Raw genomic sequence first — 20629 nt, forward strand, 5'->3', positions numbered from 1 at the left:
CACACACACACAGTACAAGAAATCTATTGGAAAAAAGTCACAAAATGTCATATGATATTTTTGTAATATCATAAAATTATGATCAATATGGTTTCAATGAGAGCGCAGAATTAAAATTAAAATAAAATACCTAGAGGAAAAGTTAAAAATATACCTTTCCTTTTCATAAATTCCTCAGAACTTCTCTTTTTGTATTCAGAGAGAGCTACCTGACAGGGTATCACCCAACATTCAAACTTTTATTTTTAAATTCTTTTTCAATTAATGCTTAACTCAGATGTATTTAAAAAAAAAAAAAAAAGAGTCTTAATTCAGGATGCAGTTCCAGGTAGATAGTGGGCCTCCTTGTCTCCTCAGATTAACTAGGCACGTGGAGTAAGACTATTTCCCTACATCTTCTCTCCCTTTCATCAGACTTGAGATTCTTTCCCAGAATTCTCCTGCCACCTGCATCTTTTTCTATTTGAAAGTCATTGGAAAGAACTTAAATAACTTGGGAGTGGGGCGGGGGGTGAGTGAAATGGGTGAAGGTGGTCTCAGGTACAGACTTCAAACTGTAAGATAACTAAGTCCCAGGGAGGTAATGTACTGCATGGTGACTGTAGTTAACAATACTGTATTGTATATTTGAAAGTTGCTGAGAGAATAGAGCTTATAAAATTCTCACTACAAGAAAAAAAAATTGTAAGTATGTGAAGTGATGACTGTTAACTTGTAGTAATCATTTCACTATATATATATATATATACACACACACATATATATACACCAAATCATGTTGTACACATAAAACTAATACAATGTTATATGTCAAGTATATCAATAAGAAAAGAACTTGAATAATTTAAGAAAAGCATACAACTTAAATATCAGATTTATAAAAATATGAAATATAATATAAATAAACATTTATAGATAAAATAATACATTTGTAACTGGACCTAGAATCATATCTTTGGGTATGGGATTTGATTTATCCAATATCGTAGGCTCTTATAACCTGTGTGATTTAAGGCAAGACAATTAAGCTCTCGAGTCATATCTATAGATTAAGAGCGTTCTGAATAATTTAATTTCTAATGTCTCTTTCAACTTAGAGTCCACTTGATTCTCAGTGATTTAACAGACAATTGAGTATTTTAAAATATAAATCAGGGTTTCTCAACCTTGGCACTGACATTTTGGGCTGGACAATTCCTTGTTGGAAGGAAAGAGATTAGCCCATCCATTGTAGGAGGATGTTTAGCAGTATCTTTGGCCTCTACCCACTTGAAGTCAAGAATACCTGTACTTCCCTTAGTTGTCATAACCAAAAATGTCTTCAGACATTATCAAATGTCCCAGGGAAGAGAGGTGGGAGGTGTACAAAATTGGCCCTTGGTTGAAAACCACCAACCCAAAGACAAAGCAAGGTTTTAAAGAAGTATAATAACATAGATTTCAATACAGTGTCTATTTGTACCTTAAGTTTAGTATTTCAAATAATTTTAAATATTTATGAGTCCTGATCACATAGTTCCTTCTGTTTAAAAAGGAAGTGTGAGGAAGATGGCAACAGAGTAGGAGGACCCAAGGCTCGCCTCTTCCCACAAATACAATTAGATAACTATCAAATCATCCTAAATACTCCAAAAATTGACCTGAAGACTGGCAGAGCAAACTCCATAACTAAAGGTAGAAAAAGGGCACATCAAAGAAGATATGTGCACACCCACGTTCATAGCAGCATTATTCACAGTAGCCAAGAGGTGGGAATAGCCAAGTGTCCACTGATGAATGAATGGGTAAACAAAAGATGGATATCAACTGCATTCCGTCTTGCCATGGCAGCCATGGAGGTGTCCTGCAGAGATCTTGGGAGACTCATGTTGAACATGATAGAGCTACAACATGGGTGGAACATGGGTCCCTGCATCCCTGGATGGGAGGCTGCCTGTCAAACATTTGCATAGGGCTTTGCCTAAGTGAGAATAAACCTCAGATGTGTGAAAGCAAATAAAATTAAAAAAAAAAAAAAAAGAACTGGTAAAGGTCTCTTATTGTGTAACACAAGAAGTTCAAAGTTCTGATCACTGCTCCCAATTCTGTTCATAATCTGGCCTTATCTTACTTGTCCAGGCTTATTTCACGTTTTCTGCCTACCTCATAGTTTTCATTTGTAGCTAGTTGATCCATCTTTTCTCCTTTACAAAACACCATTAAGGGATACTTGCCCATGGAATAAATACTATATGTCAGTAGCAATAAATAACCAACCACTACTCATCCCACTGAGTTCTGTGTAAGGGTCCATATCAATGTCTCATGAACCTTAAGAATTTATAACATTAGACAACCGCACTCCATACATCAGACTAAATGAATACTCCCTGAGCCAGGTTTAACAGCTCTGGATAGGAGACTAACTGAACCTTGTTTTTCTTTTCTGGATCCCAACAACTATTCCATTAAACGAATGGAAATTTTGTCCTTTTCATAAAAATTAAAAATCAAAAGGAGTTATTTTTTCTAAATGGATGTGCCACCCTCTCATTCTTTCATCTCCACTTGAAAGAACAGCAGGGACCACCGGTGTTCTGGGAACACAGTGAGGAAACTTCCCCAGAGTTTTTGAGATCCAAGAGTCTAGACTGTTACATACTCATCTGACTAAATTTGGACACTGTGAGCCAGTTCTTGCTGCAGGCCTCTTCTTCTGAGATGTTATTTTCTCCTGGCTCTGAATCCAGCTGGTCATTTTGAGAGCAGGTGTCGACCTTTATGACCTGGAGAGAAAGACACTTGTTGGAACACGGTGACATTAATCTGAAAACATTCTGAGTCATTAATGTGACTCCCAGAGGTACTATAGTGAGTAGCAGTGGTTGTTAACATTGGCTGCACATTAGAATCACCTGGAAATCTCTGAAAACTCCCATTAGTCAAGCTGGCAAGACATAAGCACCCATGTAATTATTATTTGCGGTCATGACTGAGAACCAGGCTGGGGGGCAGCAGCCATCAAGCTTGAGTGTGCAGCAGAATCACTCAAGGCTATGCCAAACCACAGATTACAGGGTCCCACTTCCAAGACTCCCCATTCAGTAGGTCTAGAGGGAGAAAGAATTTTAATGTCTAGTAAGGTTCCAGGTAATGACACTGCTGATAGAAGATCACAATTTGACAACCAGTGGCAAATAGAGCAAAAAAACACAAGGCTTGGATCCAAAAAGAACTTGTGTTGGAATTCTAGATCTATCACTCAGAAGTTACGTGAACTTGGGTAAATCACTTAATGCCTGTGAGCCCCATTCCCTTTGTCATTAAAATAACAAGTAGCCAACAATAATGGCTTCCATATGTACTAACCAGGGACAGAGAAGAAATGAGATAAATTGAAAAAATGCAAGCAATAAACCAATGCAAGTTATTAGTACCTAAGCCCAGTTTCAATTTCTAGTTAAATTCTGGCCACTTGAACCACTGCAAAAAACAAATCTACTGAAATCATATTTCATAAGATCCCAGCAACTCATAGCATTTTCCCTGTAAAAGAGTCTTCTTTACAGGCTAAATCTCTCCCCCAAAAAGGTAATTTTACATAATTGTCTTAATACTTATCTCTTTGCTTCTGCTTCTCATTCTTTTTTTTAAAATTTTATTGTTATGTTAATCACCATACATTACATCATTAGTTTTTTATATAGTGTTCCATGATTCATTGTTTGCGTATACCACCCAGTGCTCCATTCAATATGTGCCCTCCTTAATACCCATCACCAGGCTAACCCATCCCCCCACCCCCCTCCCCTCTAGAACCCTCAGTTTGTTTCTCAGAGTCCATAGGCTCTCATGGTTCATCTCCCCCTCAGATTTCCCCCCCCCGCCTTCATTTTACCCTTCCTACTATCTTCTTTTTTTTAACATATAATGTATTATTTGTTTCAGAGGTACAGGTCTGTGATTCAACAGTCTTACACAATTCACAGCGCTCACCATAGCACATAACCTCTGCTTCTCATTCTAAAAAGAACTGAGGTGCTTTTAAAAAATGCATCCAGATTATTATATGGAGAAATGAAGCAGGGCATTAAGATCGGGAAAGGTGAAGTCCTATGGAATTACTAACTCAGATCTAAGGCTTCCTAATAATAAATAAAAAGATTCACTAAATGAAAATGCAAACATAACATATTGGAATTTGTGGGAGATAGCCAACAATGATTAGAGGGAATTTTATAGTACTAAATGCCTGTATTAAAAAAGAAGACAGTCTCGGGCGCCTGGGTGGCTCAGTCGTTAAGCGTCTGCCTTAGGCTCAGGTCATGATCCCAGGGTCCTGGGATCGAGTCCCGCATCAGGCTCCCTGCTCGGCGGGAAGCCTGCTTCTCCCTCTCCCACTGCCCCTGCTTGTGTTCCTGCTCTCGCTGTCTCTTTCTCTGTCAAATAAATAAATAAATATTTAAAAAAAGAAGAAGAAGAAAGTCTCAACAAACGAGAAAAACATAGAGCAAATTAAAACCAAAGTAAACAAAAGAAATAATAAAGAGCAGAAATCAATAAAACAGTATTCAGAGATAAATCAATGAAACCAAGAACTGGTTCTTTCAAAGATCAATAAAGCAGATAAGCCAGTAGCCAGACTAATCATGAAACAAAGAGAGAAACACAAATATTAAGATATTAGGAATGAGAGAAGTGATGTCACTACAGACCCCATAGACCATAAAGGGATAAGAAAAGGATATTATAAATACTATATGCCAATAAATTCAACAACTTAAATGAAATAGACAAAATCTTTGAAAGACACAACAAACAAAGCTCACTGAAGATGAGTCAGATAATCTGAATAGTCCTATATCTATTACAGAAATTGAATTTGTAGCTAAAAACTTTCCCACAAAGATGGTTTTATTGGTTAATTCTACCAAATAATAAAAGTTGTAATGGTATCAATTCTATACAAGCTCACCTAGAAAACTGAAGAGGGAATAATTCCCAACTCAGTCAATAAGCCCAGCATCACCCTGGTACCAAAACCAGACAAAGACATTACCAGAAAAGAGATCTATAGACAAATATTCCTCAAGAATACATATGTAAAAAATCTTATGAAGATTTTAGCAAAATAAATATAGCATACAAAAAAGATAATACATCACTGTCAAGCAGGGCTCATCCTAACCAGGTTGACTTAATATTCTAAATAGTACTTCTACATTATAAAATTAATATAATTAATCATAGTAACATAATAAAAAGGAAAAACCACCTGATTGTATCAGGAGGTGCAGAAAAAGCATTTGACAAATGCTCACCTCTATCAAAGACAAAAATTCTCAGAAACTAGGTATAGAAAGGAAGTTCTGTAACTTGATAAAAGGCATCTACATAAAAACCTACAGCTAACATACTTACTGGTAAAAGCCTAAATGCTTCCCCCCTAAGACCAGAGAAAAGGAAAGGATATCTGCTTTTGCCACTTTTATTCAATATACTAGAGATTCTAGCCAGTGTAATAAGGCAAAAAAAATAAATAAAACACATCTGGATTTGAAAGGTAAAAAGTAAATTTGAAAAGTAAAACTATCTTCATTTGTAGATAACATGAACATTTATATAGAAAATACTACAGAAGCAACAAAACCTACTCAAACAAATTAGCAAGTTTAGTAAGGTTGCAGTGTATAAAATCAATATTTTAAAAATATATTTCTAGGGGCATCTGGGTGGCTCAGTTGGTTTAGCATCCGACTCTTGGTTTCAGCTCAGGTCATGATCTCAGGGTCATGGATCAAGCCCTGTGTTGGGCTCTGTGCTCAGCAGGGGGTCTGCTCGAAGATTCTCTCCCCCCCCACCACCCCCTGCTCACATTCTCTCTCCCTCTCTCTCAAATAATCTTAAAGATATATGTATTTCTATATACTACCAACAAATAATCAGAAATTAATTTTTTATAATTGCATTTATAATAAAATAAAAATATCAAATACTTAGAGAGACATTTTTAAAAACACGTGCGAGAACAGAACACTTTTGGCATCTGGGTGGCTCAGATGGTTAAGCATCCATCTTCAACTCAGGTCATGATCCCAAGGTTCTGGGATTGAACCCCACATTGGGCTCCCAACTCAACAAGGAGTCAGCTTCTCCCTCTCCCTCTGCCTGTCTCCCCTGCTCATGCTCTCTCTCGTCTCCAATGAATAAAAAATCTTTTTTTAAAAAAAGAACTGTACACTGCAAACTACAAAACACTGCTGAGAGAAACTGAGGAGCATCTAAATAAATAGACATATCATGCTCATGGATCAAAAAACTTATTATTGTTAAGATGCCAATTCTCCCCAAGTTGATTCACAGCAATTCCACTCACCCCAGCAGGCTTCTCTGTAAAAACTGTCAAGCTGATTCAAATACATGTGGAAATGCAAAGAAACTAGAATAGCCAAAAAACAAAACAAAACAAAACAAAACCACACCACTTTGAAAAGGAAGAAAACTGTGACAGACCTACACTACATGATTTCAATATTTAATATAAAATACAGTATTCAAGATAGTATGGTATTATCATAAAGACAGACATACAGATAAATGGAACAGAATAGATCCAGAAATAGATCCATACATATTATGGATATATATGGTCAATTTTTGACAAAGGTGTCAAGGCAACTCAATAGGAAAAAGACAATCTTTTTGCCAGAAAATGGTAGGAAAAAAACTGATATTTGTATTCAAGGAAGGAACGGGGGAAGGGGGGGAAGGAGGAAGGAACAAAGAAATAAAGGGGAAGAGGAGAAAAGGAAAGAGGAGGGGGACCTCAATCCTTACCTACCACCATTTACAGAAGTTAACTCAAAATGGGTGCTAGACCTAAATATAAGAGCAAAATCTATGAAACGTCTAGAAGAAAACATGAAAAGAAAATCTCAATGATCTTGGGTTTTCTTAATTCAAATTTTCTTAAATAGGATACAAAAGCACAGACTATTAAAAAAAAAAAACAAGCAGCAGATTTCATAAAAATAAAAAATGTATGCACTTCAAAGGACATTTAAGAAAAGTAAAAGGCAAGGGCGCCTGGGTGGCTCAGTTGGTTGGGCGACTGCCTTCGGCTCAGGTCATGATCCTGGAGTCCCTGGATCGAGTCCTGCATCGGGCTCCCTGCTCGGCAGGGAGTCTGCTTCGTCCTCTGACCCTATCCCCTCTCATGTGCTCTCTGTCTCTCTCATTCTCTCTGTCTCAAATAAATAAATTAAATCTTTAAAAAAAGTAAAAGGCAAGCCACCAAGAGAAAATATTTATAAAACATATATCCAACAATGGGCTTATATCTAGAAAAAACTCTGACAACTTATTATTAAGACAACCCAATTTTTAAAATATACAAAATATTCAGACAGGTCACAAAAAAAGATATATGGATGACAAAAAGAGCACATAAATGATAGCTTGCAGCACTAGTCATTCCAGAAATGCAAATGAAATCACCATGAGATCCCACTACATACCCCCAACTATGGCTAAAGTTAAAAAGACTGAGCATACTAAGGATTGGTGAGAATGTAGACCACTGGAACACTCATAAACTACTCCTCGTAAACTGGTTAGAATGTAAAATGATACAGCCACTTTGAAAAGCAGTTTGGAAGTGTCTTCTAAAATTAAACAAATACTTACCATATAACTCTGACATGCTACTCCTAAATATTTACCAAAGAGAAATTGAAACATATGTCCACACAAAGACTTGTGCACAAATGTTCATAACAGCTTTGTTTAGAATAGCCCAAACTGAAAATAACACAAGTGTCCTTCAACATGTGAGCTGATAAATGAGCTGTGGCATATCCACTCTGATGACTCTTAAATTTATATCTTCACTCCTTCCAGTCCAGGGCCATTTTGTAGTGTGCCTGGCACTTTATGGAGAAACTGAGCTAAGAGAGGCTCCTACCTCAATTGCCAATGACATAAAAGACACTTACCGGCACCTGCAGTCCTTGTGTTTTCTTCTTTTTCTTTGACGATCTCTTATCCTTGATTAGCATTTTTGTTTTGATCCATGCTGACTGCCCTATCTCTGAGGATCTTGAAAGGTCTGTAAGGGAAAGGGTTTGCATGAAAAAATTTAAGATTGCGCTGGGAGCCATTTGGTTTTACAGACGACTGAGAATGGGGAGAATGAGAATATAGTCAAAGGTGGCCAACTTTCTAAAAATAATAGTAATGCATAGAATTTAGTAATTTAAGAGCTTATTTTTTAAATTAAAAAAAAATGTTCACTTACTTTTAATCTTAGAGATCTTCAGTTTCTCCTCCTTGTGGAATCTCAAACTGTGACTCCGGGTGAAGGGCCTATCTCTGCGGAAAGGATTGATCCAAAAGGATGTGTTTGGCTGCAGCCATGGTCCCACCTCTGAGCAGTCACTACTATGCGCCAACCTCGATGAGTTATCAGAGAGGGATCTGGCTCGGATCTGCCTCTGGCTTTGGCCACTCTCTTTAGAGTCACTGTTACAAGTGGAGGCCAAGCAGGTCTGCCATTTTTTCTTGATGCTAAACACACCAGTTTCATCACCTTCTGAAAATGCCCAGTTCACATATCCACCTTCAATTCCCATGCTCTCGCCTTGGGAAGGGAGGGAGGTCACTTTCATTGGTGGAGACGTGCAAATCAAAGTGGGTAGAACTTGCTCCCCCTTGTCTTGTCTGGCTGGTATCTGAGCTACTGACTTGTACTGTGCCTCGGGTTTGGCCACTGAGCCCTGAGCTGAGACAGGTGGGATCTGCCAAGTCAGATGAACAGGGACCTCGCCCTGGGTGACCTGCTCAGTTGCCAGCACATCTGTACCTGCTTCCACGGATGGTCTGAACAGAGGCAAGTCAGTTTCTGCAGAAAAAGGAGCTCGCTTTAGATAAGAAGGGACGAGGAGAAACTGGCCATACTTTCGCTGTGCTTGCCTGTTAAGGAACACCCCAGAAGCAGCTATGGTGGTTTCTGTTTCTTGCTTTTCCTGCTCATCTCTTACATTTGAAGCTTCTCTCTGACTGTCTGTAATCTCAAGAAGGGGCCCCCTCTGCCCTCTCGGGGTACGCTGGCCTCTGGCCAGGCTCCGCAGCAAAGAAGGAGGCATGCTGTAATACTGGTATTTCTTCTCCCCAGAGATCTCCATGCTGCCTGGAACCCCTGCACAGATGACATTGCTCCAGCTGTGGGGAAGTTTTCTGCACGTAGGATGCTTTCTGCTGGCCAGGAGAGCCTCATCCTCTTGTAAGGTGTCAACAGCAGAAAGGAATTTCAGGGTATCCACTGTCAGGGCAGAGAGGTCCTGCAGGTGTCCCACTTGGCTGTCCAAGGACAGTAAAGAGTCCTTTATAAAAGACACTTTTTCATTCATTTCTTTCATTTGGAAGTACATCTCTGTAACCCTAATGGTAAAGGGAGGGAGAAAATCAATAAACACGTTAAGCCAGTGGGAACTTGCCTTGCTCTCTTCCTGTCCTCGTTCCATCCTTAGGCGGCTCCTCGGCCTCAGCTGCTTCCCCAAGTTGGGTAAGTCCTCTGTCTTCTCATCTCAGGTGGTTTCACGCCATCCTATAATTCCTACTATCACTCCAATGAGGAAACACTAAACATCTACTTTTCTAGCCCTTATTTATAACATTCCAGGACCGTATTTCCAGCTTCCTGCTAGTTAACCCTCCAGTGTCCATCTATCATATTCATCAATTTACATGACAAACACCCCAAAATCTCCTACTGACAAGCACTATGTTATTTTGGATAGAAAAAGGACATCTTGAGGAAGAAGCCAGAATGAGAGGAACAGAATTAATGATTAAATATGTAATTAGAAAAAAAATTTATAGATCTTCAAAAAAAATCCAACTACAGATCAAATAGGCTTCCTAAGCTTCACACAAAACCCATTTTAAGAGACCTACATTCTGAGAAAGCCTGAGGCAAATTTTTTAAAAATATTTTGAATACTTTAACCCAACATGATGATGTCCAGCCATTGAGTTACATAAAAGCAACACAAGATATTTTCACCTATGAAAGTCAAAAGTGGGGTGCCTGGGTGGCTCAGTCATTAAGCGTCTGCCTTCCGCTCAGGTCATGATCCCAGGGTCCTGAGATCAAGCCCCGCATCGGGCTCCCTGCTCCGCAGGAAGCCTGCTTCTCCCTCTCCTGTTCCCCCTGCTTGTGTTCCTGTTCTCACTGTCTCTCTCTCTGTCAAATAAATAAATAAAATCTTAAAAAAAAAAAAGTCAAAAGTTAAATTGCAGGTAGAATCTAATTAAATGTAATAACTGACTTAGAGACAGAGAGAAAGAATGAAGGAAATGTTGGTTAATATTATCTTTATATCTATAAATTTCTCTATATGGAGATAGGTTTCATTTTGTGCTCCCCCTCCCCAAAGAGATATGTTGAAGTCCTAACCCCCTAGTACTCCTACAATAGGACCTTATCTGGAAACACGGTCTTTACAGAGATAATCAAGTTAAAATGAAGTCATTAGGGTAAACCCTAAGCCACTATGGCTGGTGTCCTTATAAAAGGGAAATTGGGACACAGTGAGAAGATTATGTGAATATACACAGGGAGAAGACCACCCTACAACTTCGGTGATGGTGTCTACAAACCCAGGAATACCAAGGATTGCCAGTAAATGCCAGACGCTAGAAGAGGCAAGGAAGGATTCTTCACTAGAGCCATCAGAGGAAGCACGGCCCTCCCAAGTTCTTGATTTTGGACTTGTAACCTCCAGAACTGTGAGCCAATAAATTTCTGTTATTTTAAGACACCCAATATTTGGTACTTCATTATGGCAGCCCTAGGAAACGAATACAGCTTTCTAAGCTTAACAAAACAATAAATTACAAAACATCTCATATTTGGTTATATTAAAAACAAACTCATACACATAAAAATATATAAAAATTTTAAAATAAACAGTAAGTTAGAAATTTTTCTAACAAATATGATGAGGTGTTTGTATCCCTTAATCAAAAGCTTTTACAAATTGTTGGGTGGCTCAGTTGGTTAAGCGGCTGCCTTTGGCTCGGGTCATGATCTCAGGGTCCTGGGATTGAGCCCCACATCAGGTTCCCTGCTCAGCGGGAGTCTACTTCTCCCTCTGCCCCTTCTCTGCACTTATGCACTCTCTGTCTCAAATAAGTAAAATCTTTAAAAAAAAAAAAAAAAAAAAGCTTTTACAGATTGTTACAGAAAAAAATTACAAAGACTCCAAAGGATGTGAACAGACAATTCACAAAAGATAAAACACAAAAGAGGGGCATCTGGGTGGCTCAGTTGGTTAAGCGAATGCCTTCAGCTCAGGTCATGATCTCAGGGTCCTGGGATGGAGCCCCGCATCAGGCTCCCTGCTCAGCAGGAAGCCTGCTTCTCCCTCTCCCACTCCCCCTGCTTGTGTTCCCTCTCTTGCTGTCTCTCTCTGTCAAATAAATAAAATCTTTTAAAAAAACACACAAAAGATAAGGAAATATGGTAAAATATTCAACCTCATTAGGTATTCAGAGAAATGAAAATTAAAATGAGTTCATCTACACTGTAACATTTTTTTAGCCTAGCAAATGATTAAAATAACTCAATGGCGACAAGGGTGCAACACTGGGACATTCAATTAAGCAATGTACATAAAGAGACTATGATTTCATGGGATGCCTGGGTGGCTCAGTTGGTTAAGCGTCTGCCTTCAACTTAGGTCATGATCCCAGGGTCCTGGGATCGAGTCCCACATCGGGCTCCCTGCTCCACAGGGAGCCTGCTTCTCCCTCTACCTCTGCATCTCTCTCTCTCTGTCTCTCATGAATGGATAAATAAAACCTTTAAAAAAAAAGAGAGAGAGAGACTATGATTTCACTATGCTAAAGTAGATATTCTTTACATTATGAGATAGAATATTATGCAGCCATTAAAAATCATACTTACATTATTGAACAGTAATTTTCTTTGGCTATTTCTGATGGTAGGCATGGGGATGTGGATGTCTGTTATGTTTTGTACTATATACTTTCAAATTTGGTATAAAAACTTTGTTAGTTGAGAAACAAACGTTAAAAATATGTTTATAAATGTTTAATTATTTGAAAAAATTTTTTTGATGTGTAAGGGAATAAGGGACAACATACAAACTTGTATAATTTTTTTAAAAGATTTTATTTATTTTGAGAGAGAGAGAGAGTAAAGGGAGAGGCAGAGGGAGAGAGAATTCCAAACAGACTACACTGAAGGCAGAGCCCAACACGGGGCTTGATCTCACAACCCTGACATCATTCCTTGAGCCAAAATCAAGAGTCGGATGCTTCACCGACTGAGCCATCCAAGCACCCCTAAACTTGTATAATTTTAACTGAAAATATATGGAAGACTAAATGGGAAAAAGAAAATTTTCAGAGTGCACTTTGGCTTACAACATTTTTTCATTCTTTTCTTTCCCTGTTTTATTCTTTTATTTGGATAAGTGAGTATTCTGGCCAAATTCTCAATAACAAAAACCTTTGATAAGCAGAAATAAAGTAAAGTAAAGTAAAGAAAGAAAAAGAAAGAAAGAAAGAAAAAAAACAGCAAGGAAGGGGATCTCATCAACAGTTTCGTGGCTGACATGACCATATGCAGAAATTAAAAATGGTCCCCAATCTTATGTGGGGCCTGGAAGAAACAGTGATTATACCATGAAGGATTTAGCATTCAGCTACAGCAAGCACTTCCCAAAAGAGTGTGAGATATCCCCTCTCCAGAATGTATCCCAAGTCACATGGATTGAGAAATCCTGCACTCCTTCTTTTTGGGAGCTTGGCAGCCAGGAATTAAAGAACAAAAGGGGTGATGTTTTCCGTGTTTGTTATATGGGGGTGGGACCCTCTCCTTCTTACTTCTGGTACAGAATCCCACTTCTGTAACTAAGCAGAGGTTTAATAAATGCTTCCTGACCTTCTGGAACCTGCAAAACGAGAATTGGCAGAGATGATGAGGGAAAGAGCACCAAATATATGTATATTCCCTTCCAAATATGCTTAATTAGAGCCTCTTCACTTAGTGTACTGTTTCATCTAATTAAAAAACACAACAGTCTGAACGGCAGTAATGGAGGCTCATTAAGCTCCATCAGCAGCAGTCACATCAAATGGATATAATAGAAACCAGCAACTATTCACAGCAACAGGTAACAGGCTACAATAGAGACCTGTTAGACAAATAACCTGGTCATCCTCACATAGGGTCTTCCTGCTTTCATGGGCATTTTTTTTTTCTAAAGCATTATGTCCCATGAAACATATTTTAATTATATTCCTCAACCACTAACTACATTAATTTAATCTAGACTTTCAGTCATTCTGACATGTAAAGAAAAAAAATTCTTGTAAGTTTAGTTTCCCCTGTGTGCGATTTGAGGGTAGAGGAAAGACCAGTATGGTTATTGTTTTTCTGTGGGTCTTTGGAGAGATGTTTTAAAGTAAGATTATAAGAGGGGCGCCTGGGTGGCTCAGTCGTTAAGTGTCTGCCTTCAACTCAGGTCATGATCCCAGGGTCCTGGGATCGAGCCCTGCATCGGGCTCCCTGCTCAGTGGGAGGCCTGCTTCTCCCTCTTCCACTTCCCCTGCTTGTGTTCCCTCTCTGTGTCTCTCTCTGTCAAATAAATAAAAAAAATCTTAAAAAAAAAAGTAAGATTATTAGAAGTATATGTATAATCATCATGATAATCATAATATTAACTGAGTGCTCACTCTGTTACAAAAGCTGTACATTATTATTTTTATTTAATCCACGTAACAACCCCATAATGTAGGCATTCCTATTACCCCTTTCATAAAAGAGGGTGGGTCACGTGGCCGGTCACAGGGTTGGGGATGGAGCGAGGCTTCGAACCCAGACAGCCTAACTCCACATTCAGTGGCATTGACCCCCCACACACACACTCAGGCACCTCTGAACAACTCATCAAGGATCAGGCAAAGTTCTCACCAGGGCCTTAGAGGCATGGGAAATGCTAAATGAATTATACCAACATTTCCCAAGCTGAGAGGTGCTCACAAATGTTCCTCAGTAAGGTGTCACGGCAAAATAATGACAGGACCTGCTCCAACAAGGACTCTGAGTCACAATGTGACTTGTTCTAAAATGTAGCATTCTTCAGGGGCCCCCAGCGGGCTCAGTTCATAGAGCGTGCAACTCTTGATCTCGGGGTTGGATGTCCGAGCCCCATGGTGGGTGTAGAGATTGCTTAAAAAATAAAATGCAGCACTTCCCAAATATAACATGCTTATTATGGGGAAATATCCACTTAACATCTTACTCCACAGAACAGAGAGAGGGTCAAAAAGTAGCCAGTGTTTCAGAGAAAGGAAGACATAAAACAGCCTAGTCTCACAATTCACAATTCACTTAATTCTGTAAGGATGTAGGTGATCTCTTCTCTACAGGTAGGCGATCGTGCAAATATCCTCATCTTTCCCTTCCTCTTCAAACTCCCTCAGCTGCCTCAGGAAAGTATTCTTCCCCTCTCCCATGCCTCCGTTGTGAGCTCCCCAGAGATGACCTCAACGAGGCCAATGGTGTAAACGGAAGACTGGTGAGAGAACGGGCAGATGATATTCTGAAGAGTGAAATCAGGTCTTCATAATCAGATTCTAGAGCCCACGAAAGCCTCTAGGATATTGTTCAGAAGCTACATACCCATCTACCTTCTACTCCTTCCTCTACCCAAGGGAAAAACTCAAGAGGAATACAATATGTGATGACTGATGGTGTTCGTCACACTACGCCACCACCACCATTACTACGATGATTGAATTACTTGTTCGTAAATGTCTAGTTCAGTTTCCACACCAGATCCATTTGACTCTTAACACTGCCCTTCCTATTTCCCTTATCCTCCTCTGATCAATTCTGGTTAATCTTCCCCGTGAGCCCTTCTTTCTTGCTCTGTTACACAGAGGTTGGCTCCCCTCAGGGTCCCACCCTCAGCCTACTAAGTTTCCTCACCCTTCTTGCTTCCTGGGCATAATCCCGTCCTCTGTCATGGCTTTCTTTTCTTACAAGGGGCAGACGACTCCCGAATCTCCTTGTCCAGGTCAATCTTCGCCCCGGGACTTCAGAGCCTCGCATCTAAAGCCTCCCAGGAATCTCTGGCTAACTGTGCCACAGGGATCTCAAGCTCAACAAAGCTGAAACTCATTGCTTGCCCCTTCCCCGCATCTTTTGAACATTGTTTTCTATCATGGAGGTGCCACTTTTCACCTAATTACCCCGCTACAGATCTGACAGTCATCCTGGACTCCACCCTCTCCCTTGGCTGCATGTCCATCCCTAACTCCCCTCACGAATCGCCCTTTCTAAACATGTCTTTACTCATCCCTTCTGCTATGGTCTGAATGTCGGTATCTCCCTGAAATTCCTATGTTGCAATTCTAACCCCCAGAGGTGATAGTATTAGTAGGTATGAATGGGACTGGTGCCTTTATAAAAGACACCCCACAGAGCTTCCTCACCCCCTCCGCCATGTAAAGACACAAGAGAGGTCTGCAGCCCAGAAGGGGGCTGTCACCCAACCATGCTGGCATGCTGTTCTTGGACTTCCCAGCCTCCAGAACTGTGAGCAACTCACAAGCCACCCAGCCTCTGGCACTTTGTTACAACAGTCCAAATGGACTAAGATACCTCCTTTCAAACCTACCATGGCTAGTTTGGCTAGTCCCTGGGACTCATCCTCCTGCTGTATTGATCCCTGCTGTCTCCATACTTCGAATTCTGACTCTTCAAATCCATAACTGAAGGAATCTGCCTAGAACTTGAATCTGTCCATATCTGACCACCTAAAACTCCTTCCTTAGTTTACAGGGTAAAGTAAGGGGCTCTCCATGACCTTGGCCCCATTCATAATCTGGGGCAAGGAGGTCATCTCATCTTATGTATTTATTCCCCTTTTCTTAAGATATGAAAGAAAAGATGTATTTAAAAAGAAATCACACTCACAGTTTTTGGAGCCTATTGTTACTTTCATTGTACCCTTACTATCAATCAGCACTCTGCCACGTGGTTCATCTATGTTACCTCATGTAGTCCTCACAGCACCTCTAAGAGGTAGGTCTGTCTATTTGTGTGTGCATCTTACAAATAAGAAAACAGAGGCCCAGAGCCAATCTGCCCAAGTGCATAGAGCCAGTAAGTGGAGAAGCAGGTCTTCACCCTGGTTCTATAAACTCCTATCTGGGCATGTGTGTCCTAGAAAACAGAGAGCCAGGCTGGCCCACAAGACTCAGTGAGCATATCTATAAAGGTAGCAGAATGTGCAGAAGAGGAAAAAGGGAAGAGAAGCTCATCAAGCTCTGGCCTAAAGATATTATTTAAGGAAAACAAAATTTGTGTGCTCACAAACCTTTATTTGATATTTTTTTCTCAATATAAAATTGGTCTGAAATTCAATCGGCCACCTAAATACGTATTTACGTAATATGATATCACTTGAAAAGTCCAGAAATATGACCTATACCCATAGCAAACCATTTAGAGAGTTCTTCATGTAACTCAATTTTATTTTATTTTTTTAAAGATTTTATTTATTTGACAGAGAGATAGAGAGCACAAGTAGGCAGAGTGGTAGGCAGAGGGAGAGGGAGAAGCAGGCTTCCCGCCGAGCAGAGAGCCGGATGTGGGGCTCGATCCCAAGACCCCAGGATCATGACCCGAGCTGAAGGCAGCCACTTAACCGACTGAGCCACCCAGGCGCCCCTTTAAATAAAGCCATATTTAAGGATCCACTGCCCATCCATTTGTATGTCGAAAAAAATACATGCATAATGAGGTATAACATTTTACAGCCAGGTCCCTGTATATTCGAAAATGAAGGAATGCATTTAAGTTCTGTTGATTTGCTTCTGCTTACAAAAACAACTCTGTGTTAAAAAAAAAAAAAAATGCATATGGGGCACCTGGGTGGCTCAGTCGTTAAGCATCTGCCTTCGACTCAGGTCATGATCCCGGGGTCCTGGGATCGAGCCCCACATCGGGCTCCCTACTCGGCGGGAAGCCTGCTTCTCCCTCTCCCACTCCCCCTGCTTGTGTTCCTGCTCTCGCTATCTCTCTCTCTGTCAAATAAACAAATAAAATCTTAAAAAAAAATTAAAATAAAAAATTTTTAAATGCATATTTAATGCATTTAAGTGCATATTAAATGCACTCAGTCTTCCATATTCCAACACAACGCCATGTATCCACAATTATCGGTGGAGCCACAGTGGCTTTGATCCTACCACAGTTTCTGAATATGTTCACTCTCTCCAACACATCTCTTTCCTCACACCTCTGAATGGCCCCCTGCACTGACCCTCCCCACCAAAACCACACATACCCACAGGCACTGGTCTGATGATGCCTCGGCCTCAAGAACTGTGTGCCCACACCTGAGCTGCAGCCTCCTGAGCACTGGCCACCCTCTCTCCTGGCCCCCCGATTGCTAGCGAAGCCCAGGCATTAAGCCCTCTCGTGGGGCAAATCACCTCCTCCCTCCTGCTCCTGCAGTTCCTCCCTGGCTGGTGAATCATGTCCAAGACCATACACATTTCTTCTGTTATCCCCGCATGAAAACAAAACAAGAGAACCTCACCTGTGCCCCGTCCCCCCAGTGCAACGAGCACGCAGCACTCGGCCTTCTCCTGTCCTACCTGCCATTGGTGGACGCACCTTGCGGCCTCAGGCAGCTGCACTGGCTATTCCTACAGCCGGGGGCATCACCCCACCAGATGTCTCTGCCCCGCCTCCCTCAGGCCCCTCCTCCTCCAACTCCTCAACAGCCTTCCTGCCCCAGGCGACCCCAAAGAGTCCAACCCAGCCCCCCCGCCCCCCGACTCTGGCAGACCCCTCACCACCATCGTTTTCGATGCCCTTATGCAACTTGATTTTTCATCGCTCTTTAACGGACATTAAATTACATCTTTTTATGTGTCTCCCTGCTTGTTATTTGTCCTCTACCCTCCTCACCCCTCTACCTGCACACACTAGAACACGAGTCCTATGAAGGCAGGGACTCTCGTCTCTTATTCACCATTTATCTCCAGAGACTAGAGGGACACCTGGAATGTAGTAGGTGCTCAATAAATATACATCCGTTACAGGAATACTATATGCTACTAAACAGAACTGTAGAGAACCCAAACCTCTGGGTTCTGAAAGTCCATCTTTCTACTTCTTCAGACATTCTAATAGAACCAGTTTTGGGGAGCTGGAAAAAAAAAATATATATATATATCTTGTACTTCTCTGATGTCACTCGGATTCGTTCCTCAGAGCTATAATTCAGATTTTCCATCTTCTCATGGAAATATATTTCCACACACTGCTCTTCGAAATCGTGAAGTCTTTTCAGATCCTCCTCACTCAGGTAGAGTTCTGTGTAAATAAATATGGTACATTTTAAAAGAGCATTATTTGTCGGTAAAATGAGACAAAAATATTAATTTTAAATGGAAAAACAGGGCAAAGAGAAGCTGATACAGAGGAGGAGTGGCTTTCCTTCTACTTGTGTTGAAAATCAATAAACTATAGCTTGTGTGAGAAAACTTTGCTGTCTTGTCACACCAAAGTCCTAATATTATTGGAGAAGCACTATGTAGAAACAAATAGAAACATCAATTTGGCTCTTTCCTATTGTCCTATAAAGAGGTGTGGGAATTTGAAGATGACTCATGTGGAATAGACATTTTCTGTCCAATATGCTCATCGGTTAGATTATTTCTACACATTAACAAAACCACTATGTTTATATGCATATGGGGAAAGATTCTGTCTTTTTTCCCCCGCTGTTTGGTCTATCACAATGACAATAAGTAACCTGTAGGTTAAAATCAAGGTTAGATGAAGTCTAAATCTGTTAAATTAATCCAGCAAGTATAAGAAAGTTTCACCTTGTTACACTGAGTTTGTAGATACAGTTGACCCTTGAACAACATGGGTTTGAACTGTGCGGGTCCACTTATATATGTTATGGTTTTGTTCCGCCCCCCCCCCCCGGGGAAAATACAGCACAGTGCTGTAAATATATTTTTTCTCCCTTATGATTTTCTTAATAACCTTTTCTTTTCTCACTTTGTTGTAATCCTCAGTATACAACACATATAATATCCAAAATATGTGTTAATTGACTATGTTATCAGTAAGGCTTCTGGTCAACAGTAGGCTATGAGTACTTAGGTGGGAGAGGAGTCAAAAATTATACACTGATTTTTGGCTGTGCAAGGGGCTGGCACCCCTAACCCCCATGTTGCTCAAGGGTCAACTGCATAAGTTACTCTATTGGAAACAGAGGCATTATTACCAGCCAATGGCTGAGGCTATCCACTTCCCTTGACATGATTGTTATTAACTCACAAAAAGACACATTGTTTCATGATATTATGAAGCTAATACAATTCAATGTCAGCCTTCAGTGATCACATTCCACCCATTACCTTGGCCCTCATTCTGATCTAACAGAAAAATATATTAGCTTATGAGCAAGTTTCTAATACTTGAAAAATACATAAATGGTGTTGCAAAAAAAAAAAAAAAGGAGCATTCTCTTCCTTCAGTGGTTTCACTTAAATCAGGAAAAAAAAAAAACACACCCATAATGTTCCCTCAAATGTACTAGAAATCCGAACGTTTCATTATTTTCCAATGAGACAAAAATATTAATTTTAAATTGAAAAACAGGGCAAAGAGAAAACAATATTCAGCCATAAAAATATGTCCACAACTCAAGTGCATAAGTGTTTTCTGATTTTATGGTGTGGAAGAATTACTCAGATACTGAAAAAATCCAGTAACCACCCCCCTAAGCTCTAAATGCCCTGTTTGCATTAAAGAATCTCTTATGCTTGGGGCGCCTGGTGGCTCAGTCGTTAAGCATCTGCCTTCAGCTCAGGTCATGATCCCAGGGTCCTGGGATTGAGCCCCACATCGAACTCCCTGCTCGGCAGGAAGCCTGCTTCTCCCTCTCGCACTCCCCCTGCTTGTGTTCCCTCTCTTGCTGTGTCTCTATCAAATAAGTAAATAAAATCTTAAAAAAAAAAAAAAACCTCTTATGCATGAGAAACTTTGCAGTTACCATGATTTGATCGTTCTGTGGATTCCTGAAAGCTAACAACCCAAAGACCAATTCCAGTGACAGGTGCGGCTTGCATCTGTGGAGCATTCTTGTGACTCTCCACCAGGTGGCACTGCTACCCCATATGCAAACGTCAATCTTCGATAGACGATTGGAAGAAGTTTCACGAAAGTTCAAGAATTTTCCAGAACTCAGGGTGAACACACCTCTACCCATCAGAAATTTACTTGAGTTATATACCGGAATCATTCTATAAACCCAGATGAAGGTGAAGCTGAAATCTGGCCAAATCCCAGCCAATTCCAGGATCTCTCGGCTGGCTTACACTCTCCTATTAGCTTGAAATAGTTCCGCAGCCAATGCCTGGGATGGCTTTCTATTAGAAGCCTAAAAATTATAGTGTAATTATAAGCTTTTGAATTAACTTCAGTTGTGTGGTGCCTGGGTGGCTCAATTAGTTAAATGGCCAACTCTTGATTTCAGCTCACATCATGATCTCAGGGTCACGGGATCAAGCTCCGCATTGGGCT

General features: G+C 40.4%; 1 protein-coding gene across 1 annotated transcript in view; it reads right to left on the minus strand.

Annotated features, from left to right (window-relative positions):
• Positions 1-20629, minus strand: part of TRPM6 (transient receptor potential cation channel subfamily M member 6) — a 167050-nt gene that overhangs the window by 27587 nt on the left and 118834 nt on the right. Inside the window, exons 25-28 of the mRNA XM_054509173.2 lie at positions 18271-18403; positions 8276-9417; positions 7974-8086; positions 2642-2765 (exon numbers count right to left, since the gene is read on the minus strand). Of these exons, the coding sequence (XP_054365148.1) occupies positions 2642-2765; positions 7974-8086; positions 8276-9417; positions 18271-18403 (1512 nt within the window). The remainder of the gene's footprint in view (positions 1-2641; positions 2766-7973; positions 8087-8275; positions 9418-18270; positions 18404-20629) is intronic.

This window comes from Mirounga angustirostris, unplaced genomic scaffold (genome assembly GCF_029215605.1).
Source record: "Mirounga angustirostris isolate CCGP_5_RB_7025 unplaced genomic scaffold, mMirAng1.0.hap1 SCAF_15, whole genome shotgun sequence".
Taxonomy (NCBI): Eukaryota; Metazoa; Chordata; class Mammalia; order Carnivora; family Phocidae; genus Mirounga; species Mirounga angustirostris.